General features: G+C 44.1%; 1 protein-coding gene across 13 annotated transcripts in view; it reads left to right on the top strand.

The window, feature by feature from the left end:
• The window catches only part of Rims2 (regulating synaptic membrane exocytosis 2), a 373,273-nt gene extending 362,011 nt beyond the window's left edge, over positions 1 to 11,262 (top strand). For all 13 annotated transcript variants that reach the window (XM_050162885.1, XM_050162890.1, XM_050162839.1 and 10 more), the window contains 5 exons: positions 2,852 to 2,993; positions 5,941 to 6,053; positions 6,421 to 6,522; positions 7,925 to 8,064; positions 8,494 to 11,262. In XM_050162885.1, coding sequence (XP_050018842.1) covers positions 2,852 to 2,993; positions 5,941 to 6,053; positions 6,421 to 6,522; positions 7,925 to 8,064; positions 8,494 to 8,712 — 716 coding nt within the window. In that variant the 3' untranslated portion in view covers positions 8,713 to 11,262. The remainder of the gene's footprint in view (positions 1 to 2,851; positions 2,994 to 5,940; positions 6,054 to 6,420; positions 6,523 to 7,924; positions 8,065 to 8,493) is intronic.
• Positions 11,263 to 19,176: the final 7,914 nt, after the last annotated feature.

A 19,176-nucleotide genomic window follows, 5' to 3' on the forward strand; every position in this document is an offset into this window, starting at 1 on the left:
TGCAGCATGTCTAGACATCCCAGATGCCCCTGCAGTGTGTCTAGACATCCCAGATTCCCCCGCAGCGTGTCTAGACATCCCAGATGCCCCTGCAGCATGTCTAAACATCCCAGGTGCCCCTGAAGTGTGTCTCAGGTGATGGTGGTTATTCACCTGGGTTAGTACTGAAGAAAATAAACATCAAGCAGGAACTTAGCCCTCACACAGGCTTCCCCATATCAGCCTAGCATTTCCATGGTTTCTGAGAGAAAAGAATGAGAATATTTCGTGATGTAGCTATTCGAATCACTCTGAAATAAAATGATAAGCCTCAGGGACTAAGGAGATGGACGGCAGGGTAAATGGCTCGCTGCGCAAGTGCGAGGACTAGAATTTTAGATCCTAAGCACCCAAGGAAACGAATGTCAGGCAGGCATGGGCACTGCCTGTGATCCCAGCAGTCTGCATATTAGCCAGTCATCAAGCTCAGAGTTCAGCTGAGAGACCCTGCCTCTGTGAGAAATATAGAATGCCACTGAGGAAGACCTGAGGTCAGCCTCACGCCGCCACATGTATGTGCATGTCTACCTACACACGTGTGCTTATGCATGAAAACATGCACATACATGCATGCATCACACAGAGAGACACAGGCACACAGATCATTAATGTTAGACTGATGAATATTACAGTTACCTCTGCCACCTCTTCTTAAAAACATTCTTCTTATGCATGTGTATATTTGTTTTTCCTATACCGTTTGAAAGTAAAATGGCGATAATAGAAGATTTTGCATCCAAATATTTGACATATATCTAATAGTCAGGAAACTCATTATAATACTATAATCCACCTAAAAGTTTAGCAGCCTATCATCTAATTAATATCCAGTCTGTATTCAGATTTTTCTTACCTGTCTTAAAATTGCCTTTTAATGATTTTGACATTTCACAAAAATGATTTTGTTTAAAAGCCTTCCTGTTTCATTTTGGTTTTACAAACAAGGCAAAAATCCATACAACCAAGGTTACTCACTGGCTTGCATGTCCTTGTTGTCTTTTGATCTAGATTACCTTGTTTTCATGGTGTTAATATCTTAGGAGACTAGGCCAGTTCTCTTGAACAATATCCCATATCTGGGTTTTGTCTGGATGCTTTGTGTGTGTGATCTTTGTCTTGTGACTTTACCTTCTATAGTTTTTGAGAACCAGAAGACTTGATTAGAAACAGTTGGTACATTTTTGTTCAGAATAACTTGATAGGTGATTCCGTACACTGCCGAATTCAATGACTTGATTAAGATGGTGCTGGCTCCGTCTACCACGATAGACCGTCTTTTTATTCCCATAACAGATCTAGTTTGTGGACTGACCACTTGGCTCATACAGCTTTTCTCATGGTCTGACTTTTAATGGTAGCCTCCAGTGGTGAGCCATGCGAACTCAGTCACTGTTCCACAGGAGGCCACAAACTATTGTTTTCAGCTTTGTCTCTATGCAAGTGTTTCAAAGTGAAGCAGAAGGCTGGCACAGAGTCTCCACGCCAGTATCACCAGCATCCCTCTGATGAGCTTTCCCGCTTCCTGAGGAAGCCTTCTGTTTCCTTGCCATTTATCAGTACGCCATGTTTACTGCACATCTAAAATAGCATCCTTTGACTCGCTAGAGATGTCACAATGTGTGTTCTGTGTCTACTCTGAAGTGCTTTAATATGTCTCAAAGCTGGGAATGAGAAACGGGAGACACAGAGGGCGCTGTGTCAGAGGGGAGCAACTCTCAGAACCTCATGCCATGCCGGCAGCAGCACCGCATTTCAGAGAAGTTACTAACACCAGCCGCTGCAAGAGCGTACCTCATGGCTGCTCTTCTCCAACGCCAAGGGCTTCTGCAGCAGCATGAATCAAATAGGCCTGCCAAGGAGCAAATGAATCGGTAGTGTCCCAACTCTGTACCCAGCATGCTGGGCTCTTCACGGTTTTGGCTCTTTCCATGTATACCCACACCACATGCTTGAGCCATGGCCACACATGATCACGCGTGGCTTTGCTCTTTTGTCTGTGCAGGCTCTCTTGCCCAAGACACACGGTTCTTTTCCTGGAGCCCCAGTAGGCCCGTTTGTCAAGCCCACCTCAATCCTCCCTCCCTGGGGCTCTGATCTCACCAGGTAGCACATTTAGCTCATAGCCAAGCTGGTGCTGCTCTCCCTTCCCTGGTGCTGGTCCTCCCATGGCATTCTGGGAGAAAACGCCACCAGATGACTGTCCTAGGACAAAAAGGTCCTGCACATGACACGTCAGGAATTTTGTATTACACGATCTTTCTGGAAGTTACCAGCAGAATCAAAACTGCCTTCAAATAGGGTTGTCCCCTTTGTGTAGCTTCCTTTGCCTTTTCATAGCGGGCACCCTAAACTTTGTATAGAAATTAAAGCTAAAAATTGAGTAACCCTCACCATCTGGTTCTTTGTAAGTAACATGAAGACCTATTTATTTCACTGAGACAAAAGAAATGGGGGGAAAGGTAAGCATAAATTAATTTGGCATTCAGAAATGACAGTAAAAAATGAGGCATAAATTGATATGGTAATTTAAATATTACAATGAAAACAAAGCTTATTTTATTATCCTCAGTTTGAATCTTTTTGTTCCTCATGCTAATGATTTGAACAATGTTTTAACTGGAAATAAACGATGGTACCTTGTGCTGCTCGCCCAGGGAGACACCGCTCTGGAGTGTTTAAAATACTTTGCCTGTGTCTCTTAATTCTCCGGGCGCAGCTCTTCTCATTTGCAGGCTCCGGGTGCTGGCCAGCCTGTTCTGTAACCGGGCAGCGATGGCAAAACTCTGATGGCTTCGGGTTTCTGTCTCTGCAGAAGCAGGGGGTAAAAAGCTCCGGAGCACTGTCCAGAGAAGCACGGAAACCGGCCTGGCGGTGGAGATGAGGAACTGGATGACCCGGCAGGCCAGCCGGGAATCCACAGACGGCAGCATGAACAGCTACAGCTCCGAAGGAAAGTGAGTGAGGCCGCGTCGTGCCCTGCTAGCAGGAGAGCTAACTCGCACTGTTCACAGCCCACTTCCGCCCTCACGGGCTCGTGCCCGAGAGCTTGTCTCAGCCCACTGATCAGTTGACCCATCTGGCTTTTTATTTTGAATGAAATAGCTTGGGAGAGGTAAAGCACTTTACTGGTAGAACAAGATGCTACCATGTGAGCCTCAGTATTACCTATATAAAATGGTTTGTCCAAGCTTAAGACAGTAACTAAAATCACAGAAATAATGAGCAAATGTCAAGCCATGTAGGCAATATTAGTTTTTAAAGTCTTCGGTGTTGGGCCTGGAGAGATGACACAGAGGTTAGGAATACTGACTCTCTTCCTAAGGATGGGTTTGATCCCCAGTACCCACAAACAGGCTCTCAACTGTAACTGCAGTGCTAGATCAGATGCCCTCTTCTGGCCTCCTTGGGCACTGCATGCACATGGTGCATAGATGTATATATAGGCAAAACACCCAGACACATAAAATATATTAATTTTAAAATAATTTTTAATGTAAAAAAATCTTTGATGTGTTGAAGAGAAGCTATTGAAAAATTTATGCACTAAAAGATATATAATTTATCTTAATTACGTGAAACAATAATCAAAAGAAAATAGCAACAGGAAGTTGGTGAGCCTTTTTCTATGTTGCTTTCCTTTGAATCCACTACAGTAAGACACTTGGGAAAGTTTGTAAACGTGGGGTGGCCCTGTCTCCAGCAAACAGCTGTGTTTAGTGAGTTCTGATCTCTAGTTGAGGTACAGAGGACATCGGGAGGGAAAGTGAGGCTCAGGGCCTCCCTCTGCCATCACCGTGGAAGTTTTCTGTGTAGCCAATTCAGAGTCAAAACCATAGGAAATTGTGGCTATCATTAATTACATACCCTAATGATATTTTTGTGGATTGCGTTGGGTGGGCTACTCAGTCTAGGGGTTGTAACCCACCCCGCAATCCAGTTACTCCAGGGTCTCGGAGGGGCGCTACCTGGAAGGGAATGAGCTAAGACAGAAGAACGAGGCCAAGCAACTTTGTCAAGGCCTCAGTTTATTAGGGACGGGTTACAGTTTATATATGGTAAGGGATGAGGGGCAGGGTACGGGATCTCGCAGGCCGCGTGGTTCCGGTCACGTAGCTCGGTTACATTCAGACAGACAGGCCAGAAGTCACAAGTGGCCACACCTGGTTCCCTGGATAGCTGGAATGTGAGGCGGGTTCCGCTTAGATTAGCAGTTAATTGGGTGAGGGGTAGGTTTTGACAATAGAACATAACTATGGGTGTGAGGTTCTCTGCAGACTCCCTAGAGTGATGGTTTCTGTAATGATTGTTAGGGGGGAAATGGCTCCTGACATATTTTGTCCAATGTAATTATATAAATAAAGGAAAGGTACATATTCCTGCAGTTTTTAAATAGAGATTTAGAAACAGGTTGGGTCTTTGATATTTGAGGTGAAGGGAAAGAAACAGGTTTGCTCATCATCAAGGAAGGCAAAGGAGGTGGAGAGCTGAGCGGAAGAGTCTGTGGCAGCAGCTCGGACGCAGGCCTGTGGCACACTCCATACCAGGGACTGAAGAAATGTGTTCTTCCTGGAAGAAAAGCAAATGATAAAGTGCTCTGTGGAAGTGCTGGCTGCACGCACCAGTTTATAGTCTGTTATAGAGCTGCCAGGGATAGAAACGTTTCGAGTATGGCTCCCACCTCAGATGGTTACCATTTTATTGGAGAAATAACATGAATACTCATGAATCCATTCAACCAGCATTACCTTCTAGTGTCCCAGACAGAATGCTGTGATTTCAATATGAGCTGTACAGGAGAATCAAATCAGAAGTTAAGACAGCGGGCTTAGGAGTCACAGGAACCAAAATAGCAAGAGGAGACCAAGGCTCTCATCTTGGTTTCTGGGACTCTAGATATTTTGGCAAATTACGTCATGCTTCTAACATGAAGGGTAGTCACTAAGGGTGTCATGTATCTGTTGTTTATAAGATTCTGTAGTCATAGCTGATGCTGACTGCTGTAGTCACAGGCTGACGCTGACTGCTGTAGTCACAGGCTGATGCTGACTGCTGTAGTCACAGCTGATTCTGACTTCTGTAGTCACAGCTGATTCTGACTTCTGTAGTCACAGCTGATTCTGACTTCTGTAGTCACAGGCTGACTGCTGTAGTCACAGGCTGATGCTGACTGCTGTAGTCACAGGCTGATGCTGACTGCTGTAGTCACAGGCTGACGCTGACTGCTGTAGTCACAGGCTGACTGCTGTAGTCACAGCTGATTCTGACTTCTGTAGTCACAGGCTGACGCTGACTGCTGTAGTCACAGGATGACTTTTATTTAGAGAAAGTCATTTTGGGAAGTTGGAACAAAAAACTGATTAGACTTCCAACTGCAATGGAAGAGGCGAATGTGAAGGCTTTTCCAAAGATTCCGAGGAACCAATGGGGTGGGGCTGGGGAGGAGAACGCAGTCAGGGAAGGGGCTCATTTTCCTGTTGTGTGATGAAATGGCAACATATTTATATGATGATGGGAATGATCCAATTTTTTTCAACTGTACAAAGGTAAATAATAGATTCTTAGTATAGCTAAGAGGATTAAACTCGGCCAAGTGTGCCATAGATAAGTGCTCCGTGTATACTGAGCATGCACAACAGGAACCATTTTTCCTGCCTCCCAGACCAAGTGAGAGAAGACACAGGACCAGAAGCCTGCATAGTGCGGCAGGTGCTTCTGGTGACAGGCGCGGGAGGCTGGAGAATATAAGATGGACCAAGCTGTGGGAGGTGGCATGGGGTGTTGGAGTCCAGTGAATATCAGTGTCACCTTAGCCTGGCATACAAATGAGGCCAGCAGGAAAGTCAAGCTTTCCTGAAAGGTGGATGGTTGAGGATTTAATCCCTCATGTCCCTTTGCCTCCAGCCTGATTTTCCCTGGTGTCCGCCTGGCCTCTGACAGCCAGTTCAGCGATTTCCTCGACGGCCTGGGCCCTGCTCAGCTAGTGGGACGCCAGACCCTGGCTACTCCTGCGATGGGTAAGAGTGATTTCATTGTTTATCCTTTAGATTACAGAACAGTCACATTCCCTCAGTTTCATATTTTTAACATTATTTTTAACATCCCAGATTTTAACAGTAAATGTTCTTAATTTTTTCTTTTGTAATTTCTGTTCATCTTTAAAGCAACACACTGCTAAGAACATTCAATCTTAAAGAATTAATACATCTGGGGACTTAGGAATGTGTCTGGGGACTTAGGAATGTGTCTGGGGACTTAGGAATGTGTCTGGGGACTTAGGAATGTGTCTGGGGACTTAGGAAAACATCCAGAAAATGTCTGAAGCCAAGTTCTTTGGCACAAGCATTCCTCCTCCTTCCTGTTTTTCTCCCCTTGTCCCACCAGGTGACATTCAGGTGGGAATGATGGACAAAAAGGGACAATTGGAGGTGGAAATCATCCGGGCTCGCGGCCTTGTTGTGAAACCAGGTTCCAAGACACTGCCAGGTAAAACAGAAGAGGTTCCCCTGTTGTTTCTAGCAGTCCAGGTTGTTTCCACATAAATTTCCTTTCTGGGCTGAAATCTTTATAATCAAGATGTGAGTAGACAATGCCAGCATTTGCACTGCTTGGGGGCTGAAGCGGCTCACGTGCTCACGTGCTCACGGGCTCGGAAGTGAGTGAGCTCTAGGGACCATGCAAGGTTTTGAACAGCACACACACAGCTCAGATACGCACTAGAAGTGCCTTTTCCAGTTAGCTGCTGTTTTATGTTATTCTTCCATAACATAAAAGCTTACCAGGAACTTCAGATTTGTCCCTAGGCATCCTTCAAGCTCTGAGATTAGAATAAAAATCGATTCGATCCCCACAGGCCCATAAGCCTGTGCATGCTGGCTCCTCTAAGACAAGCGTTCGTCCTGCAGTTCATGAGAGGCTCTCCCTACCATAACTTGATGCCACGCCTTTCATATTGAAGCATAATTATAATTCAAGGTACATGGAGCCGTAGAAACAGCACAGAGTCTAAGTGCACTGTGCACAGAGATCAGTAGGTCCAGTCTAGAAAACTGTGATTTCTGAATGTACCCCGTCCCCAGCACCTGTACTGGCCTATAATTCTGTATTTCTCTCCCAACTCCTCAGTCCTTGAAGGAAGTTTTGAAGCAAGTGTACGTTGCTGTTGTCTCACTTTGAAATTGTGTTGTACAAGTCTTGAGGGTGATCGGCTCCTTCACCATATTGAGTAGCAATGAGGCACACGGAACCTGCCTTCTTCAAAAGTGTCTGTCACATAAGGTTTCAGTTGATGAATCCCTGCTGAGCTGCCCCTCCACATCACTCTTGAACACAGCATCCCAGAGCCCCTCCCTGCCTTGTGCTCACACCCCTGCCAGCCAATAGACGTCTCTAAATGTCAAGTCAGCTGTGGGGGTGAATCAAACAGGCTCCTCTGGGCATGTTTACGACATCGAAATTTTGATAACTTAAAGACACTGCTCTTGAATCTTGTTAGGGAGTGGAAGCATTTTGCCTTATTTAATTTAACATTTAAATCTCTACAAGAAAGAAATATCGGGGAGGGGGAAGAAAAGACTCTCAAAGGCCGTGTCAACATACTTAAAACTGAACGGCTGGCAAGTGTTCATGGTGGTTTTGACAAGGAAGGCAGGCCAGTGACTAGAGGGCTGCCAGCTCTTCAGTGAGGGTGGAGCTGTTGTCCTTGTTCCCGTGAGCTGATGGAGCCTTGTTCTTGTCCCCCGTGAGCTGATGGAGCTGTTGTCCTTGTCCCCCGTGAGCTGATGGAGCCTTGTCCTTGTCCCCCGTGAACTGATGGAGCCTTGTCCTTGTCCCCCGTGAGCTGGGCATTTCATAGCACTGGCCATCACTCACTCTGCTTTCTCTCCAGCACCGTATGTCAAGGTGTATCTATTAGACAACGGAGTCTGCATAGCCAAAAAGAAGACGAAGGTGGCGAGGAAGACGCTGGAGCCCCTGTATCAGCAGCTGTTGTCCTTCGAGGAGAGCCCCCAGGGGAAGGTGTTACAGGTGTGCACTCCCTGCTGACCTCTGACCCTGGAAAGCACTCTCCTGCAGCCTGGCCATAGATTCAGTGTCCTCCCTGTCAGATTCTTTTCCATTCCTCAAGGCTGAGATTCTCTGTCAGCTAGAGGCAGTGGCCAGGGCTGTTTATTGTTGGTCTCCCTACAGGGGAGCTCCCTACAGACATGCAAACCTGGATTAAACACCAGCTTTTTTCCTGGGTGACTTCAGATCTTCACACTGTAATGTGGTTTTCCTAGTACAACGCTAACTTCTGGGAGCTAAAGGCCACATTGGCATCCATCAGACCCCGCTACTTAACTTGACCTTGGCAACAGCACACTAGCTGAACATATTTTCTAGTTTAGTTATGACTTTGCTTGTGGGTTGTGATGTGTGTGTTTGAACTGCTGCTACTTTTTATTTTGCCAACAGATCATTGTCTGGGGAGATTACGGCCGCATGGATCACAAATCCTTCATGGGAGTGGCCCAGATACTTTTAGATGAACTGGAACTGTCCAATATGGTCATTGGGTGGTTCAAACTCTTCCCTCCCTCCTCCCTGGTGGACCCCACCTTGGCACCTCTGACAAGAAGGGCTTCCCAGTCATCTCTGGAAAGTTCCACTGGACCTTCTTACTCTCGCTCATAGCAACTGTAAAACTGTTGTCACCTCTACCAGCGACACACACACGAAGAAAACGCACAGGTCGGAAGCCCTGGCAACACTGCATGCTTAATGTTGTGTCCTTGGAGCCCACACCTAGGGCTCCAAAGCGACCCTGTGTCCTCAGAGGGGGTCGTCCACACTGTGCCCTGCGAAGGCCCTCAGGTGACGGAGCAGAGCTGTGAAGAACTGTCGGGTTTGGAGTTCAGTGACGCTCGAGATCCAGTCCAATCTGAAGCCATGGATTCATCTCAAAGAATCAGTCAGCCCTTTTCAATGGCACCTTTATATTTTTATCGTTTTTCTTCGTTTCTCTGACCCCAAAGCCTGTTACGCCACAGAAATGGAGCTCTACAGCCATTAAGCCACACTGCAGGCCAAGGAGCAAAGTCCAGGAAGTGTCAGGTGGAAAGCAAGAGACCAAAGAAGTGGCCGGCCGGGAGCGGAGTCGGCTCCGGCAGGGAGACTCTGGGGAGCTCCGGGAGCATGGCGGGCGCTGATGCGGCCGCGGTAGGACTCTGGAAACCCGAAGTCTGTGACTGTACTGCACTGGATGAAATCAAAGAAACTTTCCTGCATGGACACAGATAGCTGAATATTTAAATTATTTTCTCGGGGCTGCAACTTGCAAAAAAAAAATAATAAAATAAAATAAAAATCAGCCATTTTCAACAATTTATATTATTTTTAAAAATAAATTTCACTAGTGCATGGTTTTAAAATGGGAGCGAATGCCGCAGGGTGATACCAAGACACGCCATGTTTATTCTCTACTCTTAGTCTGTGTTTTGGCAGACATTACCAATGGAAATACTTTCTAGCAGATACTGAAAATCCTCTTTCTGTGACAATAGTATAATATACTCCATTTATTTCCATGTTAAATATACAGATCTTACGAAGTTCAATGTGTGCAGGTTTTTCACGTCTTTCCTCTTTTTCTCTATCTCACTTTTCTTCTCATTTTTAACCTCCTCTTTCCTTTCTCTCCTCCGGAGTGACCCTTACACTAAAGCCCTGCACGTCTTTGACCTGACCCCATATTTGGTTCAGAGCCCAGGTGCATCTGAATTGATGAATTTCTCACGTCTGTTGGGGAGCTCTCTTTATCTCAGGCATGTTGGAAGGATCCCACAACATGACTGGGATATAGAGCAAGTCAGCATGTGTTTGACAAAGAGGGTGTCTGAACATTCGAAGTTTATTCGACAGTGCATGGGAATTCTCTTTTCACCTCAAAGCCTCAGTTTCCAGGACCCCTAAAGTCATGTGGCGCCGTCACGTCTCACGGATTTGTTTGCAGCACCAGCATTATCCACACGGGGGTTAAGCATTGTTTGTAGGCCTTAGGTTTTGTTTGTTTTCTAATTCGTTGGAACAGTTTCTTTAGCTGATTTCCATTTACTATGTGAATAGAAACACGGCCGACTATGTGGAGCCCTGAAACACAGGGATGTTTATTAATTCATTTTTCTGTAGGAAAATTCAATTTTTCACAAATTATATTTCTAAAGAAATATAGTAAACATAAATTTGCAAGAATTTTAAAGCTCCAATATTTGGGTGACTCCAAGTCAATATGATGCCTCTTACTAGTTATCCGATGCCATCACCAAACGTCTACACACAAACCCTCAAGGCAAACCGCGCCTTTGGTCTACGGGCAGTTTCTACCATTGAGTGGCGCTGCCAGGTCCAGTTTCTCTCCAGGTCCCTAAGAGAGGAAATGTCACTGGTCATCATAAGTCACCCATCCTTCCCGTTCCTCACGTAGGCTTTGATCCCACGCCCTTAGAGATTGGTGTTAACTCCTTGCAATGATTTTCTGAAGTCCATCTCCATCCCGTTGGTTTAAATGGAGGCCATGCACACAGAAATGTCTTTGTTTCTCTTTCCACATCCAACGCTGACCATTGCAAACCATCATGCTTGGCGTGGTGCAGAAGTCGAAACGAGCTGCCACTCACAACGCCTTCTCTTTATGCGGTGCAGCATGAGCTAGCTACACCCAGACCGTGTCTTGATTTTCTGAGACCTAGGACAGAGCCAGGTGAAGGCGAGGTAAGGAGGAGCACGGTGTGATGAGACAACTTAGACACCTGTGTACCAGCAGCGACGTGGGTGGATAGATCTGTAGCGTCTTTGCTCTCCCTGACCGTGTTCCCGACACTAAAATGCAGTCACGTGATCTTTTCTGCATATTCCGATACACATTATTTCTAATTTTAATAAGAAGGACATGACTGTGGAATATTTGTACATACTTGTCATTACGCAGTATTTATTTTAAAGTTGGTGTACTTTTTTTTTTAACTTTCACATGTCTGCACCTCTATGGCTCCATCGTGTAAATAGCGCTATGCCAGTGACTGTTGCTGCCCTGTATATAGAACGTTTTCAAGTAAAGGGAATCCCGGCTGCGGGACAACAGGGGGTGGGGAGGGCAGATTAGGCCTGTAACAAATACCGACTGATGTAAATCCAATTCATTCTGGTGATGGTATTTAACTCTTTCAATAAAACATTTTCTTTACATACGTTGTTCCTGGTGCTCTCTGGGGCGTCTTGCGTCCCCAAGCCTCCCTCCATTCACCCTGTGAACTGGCCCGTCACTCCCAGGTGGCGACGCTGCTTCTCCTACTTCCTTATGACGTGAAGGAGTTTCCCGTTTCACCACGTTGCTGTTAGTAGACTGTATCTATAAAGTCCAGGGAGATTTCTCTCTCATCATCCAAAGTTGCCAGCGCTTTCCAGTGAGATGACTCAGCTGTTCGTAGACTTTATGGGCAGAGCAGCTGAGATCTTAGAGTTCATCCTGGGGTGACTGCCAGCAGGGTTACTATGTCTCAGTCACTCCTCTGTTGCTGTGAAGAGACGCCATGAGCGAGGCAATTTATAGAAGAAAGCATTTAATTGGGGCTGGTTTACAGTTTCAGAGATTTAGTCCATTATCATCATGGCAGCATGCAGGCAGTCGCTGGAGCGGTATCTGAGACCTGGGTTCTGATCTGTAGGCAGAAAGAGGGAAGGTAAGACATGCTTTTAAAACATCAAAGGCCACCCCCAGTGACCCACCTCCTCCAAGGCCATGCTTTCTAATGTTTCCCAAACAGTCCCACTAACTGAGGACCAAGCATTCAAAAATACCGCTACGCTGAGCATCCTGGTCCATGGGAGAAGACGGTAAACCAAGTTCCCATCCAACTGATGTGTTTCCATTGCAAGTCTGCTCCGCTTTGTGAGGGGCTGGGGGTTGTTTGCAGTGGTGGAGACACGTAGTAGGAACTCAGGGACTAAATTAAATTCATTTAGAAGCATTGTTCCAGGCAGAGGAGGGCATAGAACAACAGGACAGCCCCCAGGGAAGCTGTCCTTCTGTGAAAGACAACCCAGGGTGAAGAGTTACAAATGTAATAGCGGCATTCCTAACGTGAGGTCTCTAGTCAAGTGTTTAGCCTGGTCAGGCGCTGGGGGTAGCTGGTGTCTGCAAACAGGTTAACTAGAATGAAGGGAACAGCGGTGGTAAACTAGAGATGAAAATAGTCTAAGCAAAGAGAAGAGCTAAGAGATCTGGAGGAGTCCAAATCTGCCACCTTTGTCTCTGCGGCGTCTGAACAGCGGCACATTCAAGACTGGGTAAGAAAGTGAATTGAGTTAACTACCCAAGAAAAAGAATGAGGGTCCTGGATTCTGGATTATTCTTGAATCAATAAAGAATTGGTGTTTGAAAAGCTAGTTTTTGTAAATGTTTATTTGTAGGTATGTAGTGGGTGGGGTGTATCCATATCAGTGCAGATGCCTTCAGGAGCGAGGGGCATAGGAGTCCTGAAGTGGGAATGCAATCAGTTGTGAGCTGCGCTGCCTGAACCTCCGGGCCCTCAACGAGAGCAATCACTCTTACCTGCTAAGCCATGTCCAAAGATTCTCAAACTATGAAATTCATGTTCAGAATTCACGTAAGACAGAGTCAAGAAACTTCAAGTCTGGGATATCTTTAACACGCTTAATACCTTCCTGTCCTTTTGTCTTGTGGCAAAAGACCCATCAGTATTGTTTCCGTGAGTCCTGTCATCTTCTGATTTATCCCATTCCCATGTCCCCAACTGACAGCGGGCTAGCGGTGCAGACTTCCACTGGTCAACCCCTGTGCCTAACCTGTGAACATCTTTGTTGGCGTTCTGTTTCACTTTAATACCAAAGAGGCTGTCCATCTCTTCTATTAGATACAAAAGAAAACTCGGGCGTGCTGGTGGTGCTTTCTGCTACCACATCAAAGCTGGTGTTCCTTAAGAGAAGACAAAGTCAGCAAAGCCAAGAGGTATGATCAGAAGTTCTATGGGTTTCAGCTGGGTTGTGATGGTGCATGCCTTTAATCCCAGCACTGGGGAGGCAGAGGCAGGCAGATCTCTACGAGTTTGAGGCCAGCCTGGTCTACAGAGCAAGTTCCAGGACAGGCTTCAAAGCCACAGAGAAACCCTGTTTAAAGAAAACAAAAAACAAACAAAAAAACCTCTATGGGTTTCACACTCTCTGCTCCTCTGGGACTGAGGACTGAGGAGGACCAGTAAAGTCTTGTTCTGTCAAAAGAATTCCTGCTGCTTGAGGTTATGTATCCAAATCAATACATTTGCCCAGGATGAACCTAATGAAGCTGTAGAATCTCTAGGAGGCACTGAGGGTCACCAGGGCAGTCTTGTAGCCCTGAGGGAGCACTAAGTGCTGGCCCAGCCCTTAGCTAGTAGTTGGGTTTCCGTGGATGCATCCCACTGCGCAGGCTCAGACTCCTGATGTGAGATAACAGATTCCACTGGGTAGAGATACGTCATTGTGATTGGTGTAATAAAAAGCTAACCAGCCAATAGCTAGGCAGGAGGTACATGTGGGGCTTCTGGACAGAGAGCACTCTGAGAAGAAAGGGGGAGTCGCCAACCAGACACAGAGGAAGCAGGACATGCAGGACAAGAGGTAAAAGCCAAAAGCCACATAGTAGCGTATAGGCGAACAGAAATGGGTTAATTTAAGTTCCTTCCATCCAAGACGCAAGTCTTGCTTTGGAAGCGCTACCGTCTGAACAGTCCAGCCCCAGCCGGTGGTCCCCTGCTGGGTAGGAAGGTGGTTCTGCTATGAAAGGTAATAAAATGAGGCAGTGCAGCAGGGGACAGACCACAGACTAGGGGAGCTCTCTCGGGAACCTCAGGCCCTGATTAGAGAGAGAGTCAGAGACACTGGGGGCAAAGCCGTGAGCAGCCTTGCTGATTCTTGGTCTGGAATGCAACTTGGCATACAGACGTGTGCAAAGCTTAGGTAGATATTGGTTGTGACACAGTTCTGAAAACCAACTCTTGGATGGTTGACGGAAGAGACAAGGGGTTGACTCACCCTGAATGTTCTAAGTCTGGTAAGTGCTGAGTGCTTAAAATGTCGACGATTCTGACAAACTCTAAGTACAAACTCGCTACCTAAAGACTGTTAGGAAAATAATCCCCAATACTTCAAGCCAGAAATACAACTTTCTTGTTAATGATTTTCTTAAGAGAATGGATAGGATGCAAATCAGAGTCTCCTGACCATGTGAAAGTCAAGCCCAGCAAACCAGGAATTATCTCACTCCATAGGGACTTCATCAGCCACCTTGGGGGTACCCATGGGCACATCTTTCCTGCTTTACATCACTTGGGGGGCTTGAGTTTAGACATTCAAGTCTGTTCAATAGAAGCTGAACCTCACACCCTATCATTCTGCATTCAAGATACCAAGGAGAAGAAAGGAAGAAGAAAAGACTTGCATAAGAGTGAACCAGGAGAGAAAATACCTCAGCCCACAACTTAGCTAGAATTTGACCTGGTTTCTGTGTAGAATTTGGTCGATCAGGAATGACTTGTATAAAGCCATATGTAGCAAAGATCCTAGAACAATGGATTAACATTAAATGTTTTTCTTCTTTATGGTTACTTTGCACACAAGACAGTAATTGTACATCCTGCCAGAATATTTGTTTCCTAGGAAAAGGAAAAAGAAAGTAGAGAACCAATCACTGGGCAGTGGCTTTTGAAGCTCTTCTGACTGTACTGCTCAAGACTTCTTGAATAGGAACTATTCAACTACTTATATTATATTAGTTGTTAACAATAATGGGGAATAGTAATGGTTCAATAATTAACCTCTGCATTTTATGATAACTGCAGGATATGTATAGATGTTCTTTGTCCTCTCAAAGATCCCTTTAATCCTATATTTGCTAAGAGAATTTTAGAAAGTCACAAATGGGTGTTAGATTCTGCAAAATGCTTTTTCAACTTCTATTGAAATGATTATGAGTTTCCCATAATGCTGTGTTATATAGGGAATGGTACAGATTGATTTTTCCAGTGTTTAACCATCTGAATATTTGGGGGAAGTGACTTGAATGTGGTATTGGCATCATCGTCTTTCTCTAAGGCTGGGTTCGGTTTGGTAATGCACTGTTAAGAACTCCTGCATCTGAATTCATGGTGGAAAATTGGTCTTCAGTCTTCCTTCTGTAACGTGTTTGCCAGGTTGTTAACCTTGATAACCTCAAGACAAAGTAAACTGCTACTGCATGAAGTTAGCACTAAAACGTCTTTCTTAAATGTCTGGTAAAGTCCCACATTGAAGCCATGTAGAACTGAAGTTTTTTTTTTTTACAGGAATATTTTGACTAAAAAATAAATTTGCTAAAATGCAAAACTACTACCATATCTGCCTGATGTGTCATATTTCTTAAGGACTTTGTCACTTTTATGCAAGTTGTCAAATTTATCCTTATGAGAATATTTGTAATATTTTCCATCTCTTTGATATCTGAACTTATCTTCTTTTACTTCCAATAATGGTAATTTCTCATTCTTAATCAATTCTGTTAGGTGTCTAATCAATTTTACTAAACTTTTCAAAATACCAACCTAGAAATGTGTTCTATTCTTCTTTGTTTTCTGTGCATTGATTTCTGTTCTTGAAAATTTCTTGCTTTCTTAATCACCTTAAATTTGATTTGTTCTTTTTCTTGTTCCTTAATGGGAGATCTTATACAATTAATCTAATAGTGTCTTGTCTAATACACATCACGAAGCGACCCATCTTCTTCCAAACACTGAATCTTCTCATCAGCTCCAGGGTTCCACTCTGTGCTTGCTGTTGAGTCTAAACCACACAGACGTGCAACAGCTTTAAAAGTTTGGGCATTTTATTGTACTGATATTGGCTTCAGCAGAAAGAACATTTCAAGTTTGCTCTTGTCTCCTGAGGCTCTCCTTATTTGTCTGTCTGCCCACACCTGTTGGTTATGTTCTTAGTCTCTAAATGCCAGTTACATCCTATTCATTGATACTAGTGTCAAAGCTGTCATAGCCTAGCTGCGCAGTGGTGCTCACGCCTTTAATCCCAGCACTTGGGAGGCAGAGGCAGGCGGATCTCTGTGAGTTCAAGGCCAGCCTGGTCTACAAGAGCTAGTTCCAGGACAGCTAGTGCTGTTACACAGAAGAAAAAAAAACTGTCCTGGAAAACAAAAACAAACAAGCAAACAAAAAACCTTATTGATTATTGGTATTAGGAAAAGTTGACTCACATTAATTATAACTGTATGTGTTTATTAATTATTATATAATCCCATCAGTTACTGAAAGGAAGGCTTTAAAATCTACAGCTCTTGCTTGTAGGTGGATTATTTCTTTCTTTAGCTCTATAAGCTCTTTTCATGCAAAACTTCTGTTATTAACTATGAAAAATATACTATCGTTAGATTTTCCTGATTAATTAAAGTGTTTGCTGTGGTGGGGCAGCCCTTTATCCCTGCATTGCTTGCCTGCCGTCTGCCCTGTGCTGTATTTACAACACTCTCTGGCTCAGGCCTGTCTGGGTCTTCTCAGTGTGTCTCTCTTCAGGCAACATGTGATTTGATTTTGCCTTTAACTTGGTCTTTTAGTCTTTGCTTTGATTAGCATCCATTTTTAGTTATAGGTATACTTGTGTGCCGTGTAGGGGGGTCTACATGTGAGCGCAGGTGCCTGGGGAGGCCAGGGAAGAGTAGAGGATTCCCTGGAGCTGGGATCACAGGGGCTTGTGCTAGACCCATTCTCTGCAAGAGCAGTAGGCAGTCTACACCAGCAAGCCATCCCAGCCTACTTTCTGCCTTTTAAATGGAATAAATTAATCTATAATTAATATAATTATTGTTACGGTTGGGTATCATCTTTACCATCTTGATGTTCCGTTTCAAGCTTTTTCATCTGCTGTTGTCTTTTTTTCTTTTCTTATCTTTTGGATTAATTTGTTTTTTAATATTCCATTTTACTCTTCTATTTCCTTTGCATTAATTTTTAATTATCACTTCTAGATAAATTACAAAATGCATCCTCAAATTATTACTGCCAATGTAGATTAGATATTTTAATAATTTATGTAAAATGTAAAACTATCATAACAGGAAAATCTACCAATCCTGCTTATTCTTTTGACTATTTTTGTTATTTAGTTTGCTTACTGAAGTAATAAAATACCATATGAATGCATCAATTTCCTTTTTGCAAGTTTCATTTATTAGTAACTCCCCCCCCGTGTGTGTGTGTGTGTGTGTGTGTGTGTGCGTGCGTGTATGTGTGTGTGTGTGCATGTGCATACAAGGGCATGCATCATAGTACACCTGTAATTATTAGGAATCCCTGAGAAAGTTGGCTCCCTCCTCCTGCCGATGGGCTCTGCAGACTGAACTCAAATCATCTGCAAAGAACCATACAGCCGAGCCATTTTGCTGGCTCCTTACCACAGAGCCATTTTGCTGGCCCCTTGCTACCAATCTCAGGTGCATATACATAATACATACTTGTTCTGATGTATTTATATAAAATCTAGGAGCCACAAGTGAGTGAGAAAAAAAGCTATCTGTCTGAGATTTAATGCTATTATTGTCCCCAGCTGCATCTACTCTTTATGCAATGATGCAACTCCATTCTTTTTTTATGACTGAAATTTTTCTACTTTGTATAAGTACCACACATACTAAGTTGTTTCCCTAACGATGCTATTGTGTATAATGCTACAATAATCATTGACGGGCCAGTATCTCCATGACGTGCTGACTTTGAGTCCTTCAAGTAAATACTCAGGGTGGTATAGCTTGGTTATAGGGAACATATAATCAGTTTTTGGAGGACTTTCAAGCTGATCTCCATCCTGACTGGTGACATTCCTCGCAGCAGCATGTGGCTGGACTCTCCGTGCAGTTTTAGTTGCATTTTTCTGATGCCTCATGAGACAGAACATTTCTTTATGTTTATTGGCCATTCATATTTCATCTTCTGATAATTTTTCATCTCATTGGTGCTTGGGCTGATTTCTTGTTGTTTGAGATTTTGTGTTCTTTTATGTCTTAGATATTAGCCCTCTCTAAGCCGTATAGGTGGAAGTGGTCTTCCTTCCTTTCTGGTCTGATCTTCATTCAATCATTCCTTTGCTTGTACCCCAGGTTTTGAATTATATTTTCGGTAGATAAAGACTTGGGTGGTTTCCCCTCCTCTCACAAGTTTAAAGGTGTCATTCCATCGTCCTCTGGAATCCATTGTTTCTAATGAAAAGTTATCCATTACTTATACACTTGTTTTGTAACTTTAGAGATCTATGTGAGTGCTTCTAAGAGTTTCCTCTTTGTCTTTATCTCTCGGAAGTTCACCTACATTATACCCAGGTGTGCTTCTCTTTGCTTTTAAATTGATTGAATGGCTGTCATGTTTATTTCATCTTTTCTTAGGGCAGGTCGGTTTAGGATTTGAACTGTGTCTTACAGCATAGCCTTTACCGATAGCACTACCTCTCTGTAGTCACAGCTGATGTCCGCAGCGTTCACTGAACTGCCCCTGCTCCAGCTTATTTTGAGTTCTGTATGCCCCCAGCATCGCCTCTTAGTTAATAGCTTCAAAATGGCTGCTCTGTAGAATGTGGGTCTTTGACTCATAGTCCACCGTTGGGTCAAGAAATTGAAGTGGGTAGGTCGTCCCTCTGATCACCTCCCTCTTCTTAGGTCCTAAGGCAAACAAATTCCAGCTGCATCAACATCCAACTATTTTCTTAGTTCTTCAGGGTCACACTTTCCTAAGTTGTACCAAGCAAGGTCCCCAGACAAAGAGACGTATGCATGGGCTTACCTGAGTTCCCTTCTTTTCAAGATCACAGCTCTACACTGTTATTCCGTGCTGGAAAGTAATTGCTTCACATATACAGTTGGAGCTTTGCCTGGAAGTTTTTATCATCACAAGCAAAGATTGACAGCCAGAAAAGGTGTCATTTTCTTAATTTTTTATTGTATCTACCAACAGTGGCATACCAATAGCACTCTTTGTGTTTTTTTAAAGATGTTTTAACTTTTACATTTTAAAAATCTATTTTTTAAATATAATTTTTTATTGAAAAAAATTTTTTTTCCACCTCCTCCCCGCC

The sequence above is a fragment of the Alexandromys fortis genome, unplaced genomic scaffold (assembly GCF_014885135.2).
Source record: "Alexandromys fortis isolate MF-2015 unplaced genomic scaffold, M_Fortis_MF-2015_v1.1 scaffold_17, whole genome shotgun sequence".
Lineage (NCBI taxonomy): Eukaryota > Metazoa > Chordata > Mammalia > Rodentia > Cricetidae > Alexandromys > Alexandromys fortis.